This window comes from Mustelus asterias, chromosome 3 (assembly GCF_964213995.1).
Source record: "Mustelus asterias chromosome 3, sMusAst1.hap1.1, whole genome shotgun sequence".
NCBI classification, from domain to species: domain Eukaryota; kingdom Metazoa; phylum Chordata; class Chondrichthyes; order Carcharhiniformes; family Triakidae; genus Mustelus; species Mustelus asterias.
In genome coordinates, this window is record NC_135803.1 from 16,809,736 (window position 1) to 16,824,366 (window position 14,631).

General features: G+C 46.3%; 1 protein-coding gene across 1 annotated transcript in view; it reads right to left on the reverse strand.

The window, feature by feature from the left end:
• Window positions 1-1,158: 1,158 nt before the first annotated feature.
• The window catches only part of agtr1a (angiotensin II receptor, type 1a), a 44,431-nt gene continuing 30,958 nt past the window's right edge, over window positions 1,159-14,631 (reverse strand). Inside the window, exon 2 of the mRNA XM_078201916.1 lies at window positions 1,159-4,611. Within this exon, the coding sequence (XP_078058042.1) occupies window positions 3,451-4,608 (1,158 nt within the window). The 5' untranslated portion in view covers window positions 4,609-4,611 and the 3' untranslated portion in view covers window positions 1,159-3,450. The remainder of the gene's footprint in view (window positions 4,612-14,631) is intronic.

The window sequence follows — 14,631 nt, forward strand, 5'->3', positions numbered from 1 at the left end:
GGATCCAGGCTCGATTCCGACCTCGGGTCACTGCCTGTGTGGAATTTGCACGTTCTCCCTGTGTCTGCGTGGGTTTCCTCCGGGTGCTCCGATTTCCTCCCACAGTCCAAAGGTATGCAGATTAGGTAGATTGGCCATGCTAAATTGCCCCTTAGTGTCAGGAGGACTAGCAGGATGGATATGTGGGGTTACGGGGACAGGGCCTGGGTGGGACTGTTGTCGGTGCAGACGTGATGGGGTGAATGGCCTCCTTCTGCACTGTTGGGATTCTACGAAGGAGGTGTTTTTACAACTGTACAGGGCATTGGTGAGACCACATAGAGCACTTTACTTAAGAAGGGATGTATTTGCAATGGAGACAGTTCTGAGAAGATTAGCTAAGTTGATTCCTGGTTGCCTTTTGAGAAAAATTGAGCAGGTTGGGCCTATACCTAGCTTAGAAAGATGAGAAGTGACCTTATTGAAATGTAAGAAATTCTGAGGGGTCTTGATGTGTTGGATGCCAAGATCTTGCTTCCCCTCACGGGGGAATCTAGAACTAGGGGCAGAGTTTCAGAATTAGGGGTGGGCTATTTGAGGCTGAGATGGAGGGGAATTTCCTCTCTTGTGTGCTGTGAATCTTTGGAATCCTTTATGTCTGTGACCTATGGAGGCTGAGTCACTGAGTATGTTGAAGGCTGGGATGGACAAATTCCTGATCCCTCGGGATCTGAAGGGATATTGGGGAACGGGGCAGGAAAGGGGAGTCAAGACTGCGATCAAATCAGCCGTGATCTCATCGAATGGTGGAACAGGCTCAATGGGCCGAATGGCCTCCTGCCGCTCCTCGGTCTTACGTTCTTCAATTCATTTGTTCAATTCATTTAGTACATAACTCAAATAATGGACACGGTAAGAAGTCTCACAACACCAGATTAAAATCCAACAGGTTTATTTGTAATCACGAGCTTTCAGGTGAGTGGAGGGACTTTAACTCAGCGTTATGAGACTTTTAACTGTGCCTACCTTAGTCCAACACCGGCATCTCCACATCAAACAATGGAGCCAGTTCACAATGATACGTAATGAACTACATAATATTTACAATTATTTTATTCAAGATAACTAGCGATAATAGAAGAACGCTTCACTTAAAAGTCGTGTGTTGATAAAAATGCAACAGCAAACAGGACAGATACAATAAATTATCATGCACAGCAAGATTTAACACAGGTTGAAAGGTTCTACATTTGAATCGCTAATGGCAGATAAACTGCACCGTACTGAATAAAGTTCTATTGGTTGATTTCCTGGACAGAGAAGCGGTCGCAGCAAACAGCAAAGTTATTGGCACAATGATATATCTTCCTCTCTTTCAGGGTGAATGCAGAGACCCCTTGGCCCCAGTCAGGAGCTTGGCTCAGAAGGAATGTGGGTTGGAGAATTGACCTGTACAGGCGACCTCCTCACCCAGTGGGTCAGAGCAGGCAATTCAGATGACGAAACAGGCTCATTAATTAGCTTACTGTTTACTGTTTTCTGGTCAGAGAAATCGGCAAGGTGGCACAGTGGTTAGCACAGCGCCAGGGACCCGGGTTTGATTCCCGGCTTGGGTCACTGTCTGTGTGAAGTTTGTACGTTCTCTCCGTGTCTGCGTGGGTTTCCTCCGAGTGCTCCGATTTCCTCCCACAGCCCAAAGATGTGTGGGTTAGGTGGATTGGCCATGCAAAATTGCCCCTTAGTGTCAGGGGGATCAGCAGGATAAATGCATGGGGTTACGGGAATAGGACCCGGGTGGGATTGTGGTCAGTGCAAACCCGATGGGCCGAATGGCCTCCTTCTGCATTGGAGATTCTATGGATGATGAAACAGCTCATTAATTAGCTTATTGTTTACTGTCTTCTGGGCAGAGAAAGATGAGAGTCTAGCTTATTTGCATTTCATCTCCTGTCTACTGACAGAAGCAACACTGAGAAGAATGTTAGTACTTTAAATGTGGCTGTGGAATTTCTAATTGTGTGGTTGAGGACACCATGGCTTGTAATTGTTTGGCGTGTATGTGTCTCTTTAGAGTACCTTACTTAAAAGCATGGTTCAGCAACTAACGGTTAATTTGCTAATTTTTCGGAAGTGTTTTGCATACTTTACAATTGTCGTACGAAGGTATAAGTTTGGAGAAGGAGTAGGCCACTTACACCCCTGAGTCTGCTCCGCCATTCAATAAGATCATGGCTGATCTGACCGTGTTTTCAGCCCCACATTCCTGCCAGCGCAATAGCCTTTCATTCCCTTTGTTAATCAAGAATCTATCTAGCTATTCCAAGATCCTGCTTCCATTGCGTTCTGAAGAAAAGGGTTCCAGAGATTCACGATCCCTTGTTCTCTGCCCGAAGGCCGGTCCTTGCCTTAATGTCTGCTGATGCTTCATCCTGAGTCGTTTGCATCAGTTCTAAGGGGCAGGGCTCGGAAGCAGGTCCTAAATCTACCTCAGCTGGAATGGGAATCAAACCCGTGTCTCAATGGTTAGCCAACTGAACTAACAGGCCCTTATTTTAAGGATGTAGAATATATTAAATTAGTAATCTAAGACAAGGGGCGAGATTTTCCGGCCTAGCCACGTGTTTCCCGGCGGTGGAAGACGGCAGGCTGTTCGCTTGTGGCGGAATTCCCGAACAAACGTAAGACTATCCGGAACCTTCTGTTTTGCACACTATTTGCTTTCTGCTTCACACTAGCTGAATCACAGAATTCAGAAGTTAACGGCCCATGGTAGGTTGCTAATTGTCGACCATTATCTGCAGTTTTACATAAAATACCAGCCCAAGTCCAATCCCGACTTGAGCACAGAATAATTCTTTGGTCAAAAGTTGTGGAGCAGTGCTCACTTTCCAGAAGCTTCACGCCCGTAGCAAAGTGTAGAACATCGTATTCATGAAATTAAACAGCGAGGTTGAAGTTATGAATTGAAATTCCTCTCCGTGGGCTCACCCGGGTGAAACGAAGCCAGGGTTGGGGGCTGAGTCAGCTCGAGAGCAGAGGTGTGCTGCAGCAGGCCCTGGCGTGCTTGTTCTAACGGTCTATGTTCACAATCCCGATTCCCGATCCAGTTACTCCTGCTGGAAGGTGGTGCACTTGAATGGAAATTGGATGAGGAATATTTTCGACTTTGTTGTGATGCTTCATGGTCTAGGTTGTCAGAAAAGAGACTGGCAATTTGGCCAAAGGCCAGAACAAGTTGCACAGTGCTTGGGAAGCACTGGCAGAGGTAGCATTATCGAACAATTGGGAAATGAATCCCAGTACTAAGGGGCAGATTGCAATTTCAATCTAGTGATGGAACCCTTGGTTTTATCGGCTGGGTCTTGGAACCTGATTGCTCTGTTCAAACTCATTATCAACTGCAGATCATTCATGATATATTTGCGCCACATCTTTTATTGAAATCCCAATGTTCTGGGGAAGTAGGGCAGCTTAAAACGCGCTTGAGGAGACCGACTTCTTGGCCATTGCGTTCAGGGATTCAAGGGTGTGATACGACAGCGAACTCATCTTGGTCGACAGCCTTGGGTGAGATATGATCTTGGGGGGCACGCACCTCAGGAGAAGGAAGAACTTTTCCCGGAAAGTGCGGCCAACCAATCCGTAGAGAATGGGGTTCAGGCAGCTGTTGAAGTAGGCCACGCAGATGGTGAAGGGTATGGAGGTGTCCACAACTTCAGGGATGTGGCAGTTTTTGATAACCTCCAGACGGGAAAGCACGTCCAAGAAAGTGAATATCTGAAATGGAAGCCAGCACAAAATGAAGGACACCACAACAGCCACAATCAGTTTGAACGCCTCGTTGCTCACAGGCTTGCTTCTTTCAATCTGGTAGGCCTGCAGTAAGCTCTTCACAATTAGTGAGTAACAGATCAAAATAATTACCAGGGGAATTAGAAACCCCAACAGGGTCTTCAACAAAGCCATGCCAAACACCCACTGAGTCCTGTTCTGCTCTGGGTAATGAAAAGCACAGATGGTTTTATTCCAGTCGGGGTAGTGAAAGGCATTGCGGAAAAACATGGCGGGCAGGCTTGCTAGGCCAGCCAGTATCCAAACCGTGATGCACGCCATCCATGCATGGACTAAGGTGCGCCCGGTCCTCGATTTCATGGGATGCACAATGGCGAGGTAGCGGTCGATACTGAGACAAGTGATCAGGAAGACACTGGCATTCATGTTCAGCAGTAGCACGGTGGCAGTCATCTTGCACAGGAAGCCCCCAAAGGGCCAGTGGTACTCCATGGCCGTGTAGGCAGCCCAGAGCGGCAAGGTGACCACAAAGATCAGGTCGGCCAGAGCCAGGTTCAGCAGAAAGATATTCGCAACTGTTTTCAGCTTCAGGTAATAATAAATAACGACGATGGCCAGGCTGTTTCCCAGAACCCCCATCACAAAGATGATACTGTATATGACAGGGATCAGCAGGAAGATGTAAGTGTGCCTCCCACCAGTTATACAGCTCAGGTTTGTCCTCCTTGAGGAATCCTCCATGGAATTGTTCAACAAGGTTTCTTCCATGCCTGGTGGAAGTTCAGATGGTAAGTTGTGAAACACACTGGAATTTTGAGTCCTCTCCATCCACTTCATGTTCTGTAGGTGGAAAGGGCATCAAGTTAGTACATTTGCAAAAGATAGTTATATTATCTATTTCCACAACTGGAACTTTCACCAACTTTTACAGATGCACCATAGAAAGCATTTTTTCTGGTTGTATCACAGCTTGGTATGGCTCCTGCTTTGCCCAAGACCACAATGAACTACAAAAGGTCGTGAATGTAGCCCAATCCATCATGCAAACCAGCCTCCCATCTCTTGACTCTGTCTACACTTCCTGCTGCCTCGGCAAAGCAGCCAGCATAATTAAGGACACCACGCACCCCAGACATTCTCTCTTCCATCTTCTTCCATCGGGAAAAGGATACAAAAGCCTGAGGTCACGTACCAACCGACTCAAGAACAGCTTCTTCCCTGCTGCTGTCAGACATTTGAATGGACCTGCTCGCAGTAAGTTGATCTTTCTCTACACCCTAGCTATGACTGTAACACTACATTCTGCACTCTTTCGTTTCCTTCTCTATGTATGGTATGCTTTGTCTGTATAGCGCACAAGAAACAATACTTTTCACTGTATACTAATACATGTGACAATAATAAATCAAATCAAATAAAATCAAAACTGCTTCAGATCAATGCAATGGTTCCCTTCTAGAACATGAAATCCTCCAGGCACCTTTGATTTGATTTATTGTTGTCACATGTATTGGGATACAGAGAAAAGTATTGTTTCTTGCGCGCTATACAGACAAAACATACTGTTCATGGAGCACATAGGGGAGAAGAAAAGCATTGAGTGCAGAATATAATGTTGCATTTACAGATAGGGTGAGGAGAAAGATTAGTTTAATATATGAATGGCCTATTCAAAAGTCTGATGGCAGCAGGGAAGAAGCTGTTCTTGCGTTGGTTGGTATGCGTTCTCAAACTTCTGTATCTTTTTTCGTGACGGAAGAAGGCGGAAGAGAGAATGGGCGGGATTTCACGGGCTTGCTCGAGCAAGACCGGAAATTCCTGCCCAAGGGCAATGGACATTTCCGTTGTCCGCCCCTCACCCACTCCGATTCCATGGCAGGCGGGGCGGTAGAATTCCGGCGTGTGTCTGGGGTGCGTGGGGTCCTTGATTATGCTGACTGCTTTTCCGTAGCAGCGGGAAGTGTAGACAGTGTCAATGATGGGAGGCTGGTTTGCGTAATGGACTGGGCTACGTTCACAACCCTTTGTAGTTTCTCGCGATCTTGGTCAGAGCAGGAGCCATACCAAGCTGTGATACATTCGGAAAGGATACTTTCTATGGTGCATCTGTAAAAATTGGTGAGAGTTGTAGTGGACATGCCGAATTTCTTTAACTTTCTGAGAAAGTAGAGGAGTTGGTGGGCTTTCTTAACCATAGCATCGGCGTGGAGGGACCAGGACAGATTGTTGGTGATGTGAACACTTTGAAACTTGAACCTTTCGGATATCTGACCTCATAAAAAATACCTTAGTCCAGTTTATTTACTCCCAAGTGTACTTGTTGATTCAGACTGCACTGCAGTGAGGGGGAGTGACTAATGGGTGTCATTTTAACCGGACCGATCCCTGATGGAAATTGATGGGATCAGGATAGATACCACAATTTTTCACCATGTCACTTTTCGGGGAGGTAAGGGATTTGAGGATAGTATGGGAAGTGGAGTGGGAGGGTTGAAGAACAGCCAAGGTCTTATAGTTTGGTACAGCAGGCTCGAGGGACTGTACGGCCTACTCCAGCTCCTGCTGGTCTTACCTTACATTGACCTCAGTAAACGGTAAAATCAGGCACTTTGTAAAACCAATGTTTGACCTGATCCCACAGGCAAATTCTGTAACATTACTCATCATCTCTAGAATGCTTCTTTCAGGACTAGATGAGATCATTCAGCCAAGCCAAAAAGGCTGGTGAAAGCAGGCTCTAAAGCAACTTTTGAAAGAGTATATAATTATCAGGGAACCATTTTCGGGGCTCTCGGAATGAACAGGGCAGTGGGATTAATTGGACAACTCGTTGAAAGGGCTGGCACAGGCATGATTGGCCAAATTGTCTCCTTCTGCACTGCATCATTGTTTTATTTCTATAATTTTAATTGGAAAAATGTAAAATTTGATTGTGTGCCAGAATATATCTTAACTTTTTTAAAAGCCCTGATGTATATTGTTGTTAAGGTGCCTAAACTTTTACTTCACATTGGCATCACGGTGGCACAGTGGTTAGCACTGCTGCCTCACAGCGCCAGGGACCCGGGTTCAATTCCCGGCTTGGGTCACTGTCTGTGCGGAGTCTGCACATTCTCCCTGTACCTGCATGGGTTTCCTCCGGGTGCTCCGGTTTCCTCCTACACTTGAAAGACGTGCTGGTTAGGCACACTGTCCATGCTAAATTCTCCCTCAGTGTACCCGAATGGGCACCAGAGTGTGACAATGAGGAGATTTCCATAGTAACTTCATTGTAGTGTTAATGTAAGCCTACTTGTGACACTAATACACTAAATGAAACATTCCAAATATTAATACGAGGGATGGGCAATAATTGCTGGCCAGCCACTGACACCCATATCCCATGAATGAATAAAATAAAACCCATTAAGTGATCAAAAGACCTTTAATGACATCCCAGTGTTTGGTTTGCCTGCTTGATAAAAGCTTGCTGCTCAGAGACCTTCAGTGGATTATCAGTAATCATGTCAAATGCACTGTTCTTTTGTTGAATTTAATGTTCTGATTAAGTGACAAAAAGGCTCTGGGATTCAAGTCCACAGGATTCTGAAAATGAGAAGTTTATTTATTGTGAAAATCCCCGAGCCAATAGGAGCCAATATTTCCTCACTTGTCCGCAGGAGCACGAATATGGAATGCAATTTAGAATTGTCAGGAAGGGCTTGTTAGTCACGTCCACCTTTAGGGTTAGCGAAGTGTCCAGAAGGTTTACGATTAATGACATCTGAGGGACATCCCAGGAGCAGCTGTATTAAACTGCTGTCAAAATGCCACGATAATTTATGGTGGCAAATGTGGAGCGCGGATTCCTCCCCACAACTGACCCATAAAGCCAAACTGATATACTTAAGGGTGTAATATGTCCGTAATTCAAAGTACCAAGTTGATGTGAAAACAGATGAGTGTTCTTCCTTTACCTACGGGGGACTGTTGGTCTGCGGTACAATCAAGTTCAGCGTTCATTTGATTTCTTATGTCATTAAGGAAAGAAAACAGCACTCCACACTAACAGTGCAAGCGCTGTACAAGTGCCAGGCAACCCATAACCCGAGCGTAATCCATCTTATTGATGTCTCATTCCTTCTTGCTTGTTAAATGCTGAAATACTCTGCAGTGAATGCAATCCACTGGGATCAGGCAAGTTTAACAGTCCTCATTCCGAGGTCATAGATCTGAGACATGGGGCAGAATTTCAGGCGTGACGTGGGCGCTGGGCAGGCAAGTCCTAAAGTGGCTGCGATTCCTGGCCCTGCCCGAGGGCGGCATGGTGGCACAGTGGTTAGCACTGCTGCCTCACAGCGCCAGGGGCCCGGGTTCAATTCCGACCTTGGGGTGACTGTCTGTGCGGAGTTTGCACATTCTTCCTGTGTCTGCATGGGTTTCCTCCAGGTGCTCCGGTTTCATAGAATCATAGAATCCTACAGTGCAGAAGGAGGCCATTCGGCCCATCGAGTCTGCACCGACCACAATCCCACCCAGACCCTATCCCCATAACACCATAACTCCATGTATTTACCCTAGCTAGTTCCCCTGACACTAAGGGGCAATTTAGCATGGCCAACCCACCTCACCCGCACATCTTTGGACTATCCAAAGCTGTGCAGGTTAGGTGGATTGGGATTGCTAAATTAACCCCGAGTGTCCCAAGATGTGTTGGTTCGATGGATTAGCCATGGTAATTGTGTGGGGTTGTGGGGATAGGGTGGGAGAGAAGAGAGTCGGTGCATACTTGATGGGCCGAATGGCCTCTTCTACACTGACGGGATTCTATGGTCAATATAGAATCGCAATATGATGCTGGTTGGCCACTTACGGTTCAGCCAATGCAAACTGCAGCTGCTTTGAGCCAGCTGGGTCACCAGCAGTGGGTGCTGTGTCCAATGGTGGCCTGCATCGAAGTTTAAAGGGCATATGCAGAGACCTCTAATGCCTCGCTGCCTGCAGGATGGCCAGCACTGTGAGGGACAACAGGCAAGAGAGGGGTTCCTACGTCACTAGGCCTCCTCCCTCTCTCTTTCCTGTCCTCCTTCTCCTCAGAAAAGGTTCTCCCTGCTGAGTAAATAATACCTATCTGCAGATGGGGCTGACCCGTGCACAAAGGGATACAGAGGGAACCAAACATAACATCTTGAGTGTTCCACACTGTGCACAGCCCAACACAGAAGACACTCCTTCTAATCCCCAAAACACTCCCTCAAATCCCCAAAACACTCCCTCAAATCCCCAAAACACTTCCTCAATTCCCCAAAACATTCCCTCAAATCTCCAAAACACTTCCTCAATTCCCCAAAACACTCCCTCAAATCCTCAAAACACTCCCTCAAAACCCCAAAACACTCCCTCAAATCCCCAAAACACTTCCTCAATTCCCCAAAACGCTCCCTCAAATCCCCAAACACTCCCTCAAATCCCCAAAACACTCCCTCAAATCCTCAAAACACTCCCTCAAAACCCCAAAACACTCCCTCAAATCCCCAAAACACTTCCTCAATTCCCCAAAACGCTCCCTCAAATCCCCAAACACTCCCTCAAATCCCCAAAACACTCCCTCAAATCCCCAAAACACACCCTCAAAACCCCAAAACACTCCCTCAAATTCCCAAAACACTGCCTCAATTACCCAAAACATTCCCTCAATCACCCAAAACACTCCCTCAAATCCCCAAACACTCCCTCAAGTCTCCAAAACACCCCCTCAAATCCCCAAAACACTCCCTCAAATCCCCAAAACACTCCGTCAAATGCCCAAAACACTCCCTCAATTACCCAAAACACTCCCTTAAATCCCCAAAACACTCCCTCAAACCCCCAAAACATTCCCTCAAATCCCCAAAACACTCTCTCAAATCCCCAAAACACTCCCTCAAATCCCCAAAACACTCCCTCAAACCCCCAAAACATTCCCTCAAATCCCCAAAACACTCCGTCAAATGCCCAAAACACTCCCTCAATTACCCAAAACACTCCCTCAATCCCCAAAACACTCCCTCAAACCCCCAAAACATTCTCTCAAATCCCCAAAACACTCCCTCAATTCCCCAAAACACTCCCTCAATTCACCAAAACATTCCCTCAATCACCCAAAACACTCCCTCAAATCCCCAAAACACTCCTTCAAATCCCCAAAACACTCCCTCAAATCCCCAAAACACTCCCTCAAATCCCCAAAACATTCCCTCAAATCCCCAAAACATTCCTTCAAATCCCCAAAACACTCCCTCAATTCCCCAAAACACTCCCTCAAATCCCCAAAACACTCCCTCAATTCCCCAAAACACTCCTTCAAATCCCCAAAACACTCCCTCAAATCCCCAAAACACTCCCTCAATTCCCCAAAACACTCCCTCAAATCCCCAAAACATTACCTCAGGCCACTCCCTGAAACTCTCAACTCCTAATCCAGTATTTACTCCATTCCCCCTTTCTCACACCCTTGAATCCAAAAAGTTAAATAAAGGTTGGTTCCCCTGCCATGTTTCCCTGCACGCTCGATTTCATCATGCGCTATTTAACATGCTTCTGGGTCAGCAGCGTGCCTGCCTCTCCTCACAGCAGACACACAATCCCACCCATGGAGGCTAATGGCAAACAGCAGGCCAAATGGGCACCAAGTCAAAGCTGGGGGTATTTAAAGTTTATATATTAGCCACAAGTAAGCTTACATTAACGCTGCAATGAAGTTACTGTAAAATTTCCCTAGTCACCACAGTCCGGCGCCTGTTTGGGTCAATGCGCCTAACCAGCGTGTCTTTCAAACTGTGGGAGGAAACCGGAGCACCCAGAGGAAACCCATGCAGACATGGGGAGAACATGCAAACTCCACACAGACAGTAAACAGAGGCTGGAATTGAACCCGGGTCCCTGGCGCGGTGAGGCAGCAGTGCTAACCACTGTGCCACCGTGCTGGGAGGATGAGCAAAAGCTGTGTTATAAACTTGGGTTTTTGTGAGTCTATTAACGGAGAAAGGGAAGATGGAGGATTGGTGAGATTACAGAAAGGGGATTCATGTCTAAATTCTGGTCCCTCTGCTCCTCCTAATCTAAGAACCAAACGGGCCTCAGCTTAAAATAAATAGCTATGCAATTGGTTACACAGGCCTGCTATAAGTCAAAGTGAAGTTGGTTGCCTCTGGAAACACAAGCCAACGAAGAGTCAGTAGTCATTTTGGTAGTGCAGAATTTGGGCATTGCTGAAAAAAAAGACTTTCTTGTCAAAGTTTTTCATCTTGCCTTCATCAGATCAACTTGCCAGACACCAAACTGGTATTCTGGTGAATTGTCCTGGTGAATGCAAGACAAATGTCTTCGACAATATGGCGTCTTTTTTCAGCAACAGCTGAAGGAGCAGAGGTGAGAAGCTAAGAAATGGAGATAGAGAAGAGGAAGAGAAGATATAGTCATGTCTGCGTGGTCTTAGTGAGTAATGACGGAGTGTTATAGCCGGAGTGATGAGAAAAGGATTGCAGGTGTTGAACAATTGAATTGTTGAGCAGGTGTAAGACTCATCCTCCCAGTATAGAAACCACCAATATTCATTTCCATCAAAATCAATGGGATAAAAATCAGATGAACTCAAGTCTGCTAATCCATATTTACACTCAGACCTTGAAGTTGAAAATTAACTCCTAAGAGCAGGAGCACAGCAGCACAGTGGCACAGTGGTTAGCACTGTTGCCTCACAGTGCCAGGAACCCTGGCTTGGGCCACTGTCTGTGCGGAATTTGCACGTTCTCCCCGTGTCTGCGTGGGTTTCCTCAGGGTGCTCCGGCTTCCTCCCACAGTCCAAAGATGCGTGGGTTAGGTGGATTGGCTATGATAAATTGCCCCTTTGTGTCTGGGGGACTAGCTAGGGTTAATACATGGGGTTATGGGGATAGGGGCTGGTGGGATTGTGGTTGGTGTAGACTCGATGGGCCGAATGGCGGCTTTCTGCACTGCAGGATTCTATGATTCGATGATAATAAAAGATATACATGTTATTGTGAAATTGTGAAGAACTCCTGAGGCAGGGCAATGGATCTTCCCCCCTATTAGTTCATTGGCAGGAGTGGAATGGGTGGATATGTGCATCCACATGTGGATGAAATGATACTCAATTCATTAAACTTATGCAGCTCAGCAAGAGGCCATTTGGCCCATCTGTGCCTGTCTCGGCTGTGTGAAAGAGCTAACGATTAGTCCCACTCCCCTGTTCCTTCTCATAATCCTGCAAATGTTTTCTTCAGAAGACTCTCCTGCAACATATTTGCCTTCGGGATGCTCACAGCAGGCTTCAATGGCAAAGACATTAGGGTGCATTGGGAAACAAGTGTCTGATTTGCCATTGCCTGTGTTATGCTGCTGTCAAATATCATTTTCACCCCCAAACTCATTGAAAAGCAAACTCATTGCAAGGGTCAGCATGGTGGCAGAGTGGTTAGCACTGCTGACTCACAATGCCAGGGACCTGGGTTCACTTCCAGCCTCGGGTCACTGTCTGTGTGGAGTTTGCACGTTCTCCCTTTGTCTGCCTGAGTTTCCTCTGGGTGCTCCGGTTTCCTCCCACAGTCCAAAGATGTGTGGGTTAGGTTGATTGGCCATGCTAAATTGCCCCTTAGTGTGTCAGGGGGATTAGGAGGGTTACGAGGATAGGGCCTGGGTTGTTCTCGGTGCAGGCTTGATGGGCCAAATGGTCTCCTTCTGCACCATGGATTCAATATTACAACAGTGCCCGCACTGAAATTTGTTGGCTGCAAAGTGCTTTGAGATTGTTGCTGGTCAGGCAAAGCATTGTAGAATTGCAAGTCTTTCAATCCCATTTGACATGAGTATGTAAACATCTGTAAACTAATAGCGAACAGAACCATTTCTCAGCTGCACTGTTTAAAAATGAAAACAGGTTTTCCATAGCCAACATACATGGGGGCATCACCCCTATCTGCCACAGTACTCTTGGATTACCCTTCGACCTCTTGTGAAAGTGATGGATTATATCCATTTTGGGACGCAGCACGTTTAATGTGCTTTCAATCTGCCTGAAACAAGTCCCCGTGGAGGTCTTGTGCTGTTTCCCTTATCTAGAAAGCTTGACACGTCAGCCATGCAAAGGTTTCACACGAGTATGCCACGCCGTTAGCACCAAATGCAGGAAGGTTCTTTGGGCAATGTTCAGAGGTCAAGTTATCTCAAGGGCTTTAGGTACATTATTCATGTGGATGTGCGAAAAACTGTAATGGAAAACAGCTGAGTAAATGTCATCCCTCATAACAATTTATATTTATTTGGGACAAAGCTACAAAGTACAGTTTGGAAAATGGATTAACTTAATAGTTGATTTATAAATGGTCTCCAAAACACCAAGACACTCGGAAAAGTGATCGTTCACATTTCTGGCTGGTTAATCGTAGATTTTTGTTTCTATCTCAATGTGACCCGGATGTTATGAAGGAAAAAGTTTGATCTTATATATATTCTCCCTCTGACTTTCTACAGTTGAGTACTTACATTTAAAAGCTTTTTTTGGTGAAATACTTTTAACCAGCGAAAGTTTTCTCTTTCAGTTCCAGAGTATCAGGAAACATTAGCCTACTAGAATCCCTACAGTGCAGAAGAAGGCCATTTGGTCCTTTGAGTCTGCAGCAACAACAATCCCACCCAGGCCCTACCCCTGTAACCCCATGTATTTAACCTCCTAATCCCCCTAACATTAAGGGGCAATTTAGCACCTAAGTAGCACATCTTTGGAGTGTGGGAGGAAACCGGAGCACCCAGAAGAAACCCACACAGACACGGGGAGAACACGTAGACTCCACATGGACAGTGACCCAAGCTGGGAATTGAACTTGGGTCCCTGGTGCTGTGAGGCAGCAGCGCTAACCATTGTGCCACAATGCCGCCCACTGTTCAGTTTCTGTTCATTATCCCACCCTTTGGCTTTAGGGGGATATTTCCGGTCCTCTTACTTAAGTGAATCAAAAGCAAAATAAGATGTGGGACTGGATTTTCTGTGGTGCGGCACTTGTTAGTTGTAAAGTTAACAATGCTATAGGCCCAGCTTTATTTATTTACTCTTTTGTGGGACATGGGCATCGCCAGCTGGACCAGCATTTAATGCCCATCCTTTATTGTCCTTGAGAGGGCAGTTAAGAGTCAACAACATTTCTGTGGATCGGGAGTCACATGTAGGCAGGCCAGGTAAGGATTATAGATTTCCTTCCCTAAATGGATTTTACAACAATCAACAATTGTCATTATTAGACTTTTAATTCCAGATTTTTATTGATTTTAAATTTCACCATTGACATGGTGGGATTTGAACCCAGGCCCCAGGGCATTACCCTCAGTCTCTGGAGTCAAGTGACAACAGCACTCGGCCACTGTTCTCCCTTTGAGAAGAAATCCCAAATGTAATAGATCGAGGGTAACTCGATGCAGCTTTAACTGCAAAGACTTTATTGCCAGCAGAGTACTTATACACATGCACAATAAGATAAGACTAGACGACAAGTGTAACTGCTTCTCTTGATTCGCAGGCTCCAACTGCCAGGCCCTGTGGTGGCACGGTGGCACAGTGGTTAGCATTGCTGCCTCACAGCACCAGTGACCTGGGTTTGATTCCCGGCTTGGGTCAGTGTCTGTGCGGAATCTGCACATTCTCCCTGTGTCTGCGTGGGTTTCCTCCGGGTGCTCCCTGTTTCCTCCCACAGTCCAAAAGATGTGATGGTTAGGTGCATGGGCCATACTAAGTTCTCCCTCAGTGTACCCGAACAGGCGCTGGAGTGTGGCGACTAGGGGATTTTCACAGTAACTTCATTGCAGTGTTAATGTAAGCCGACTTGTGAC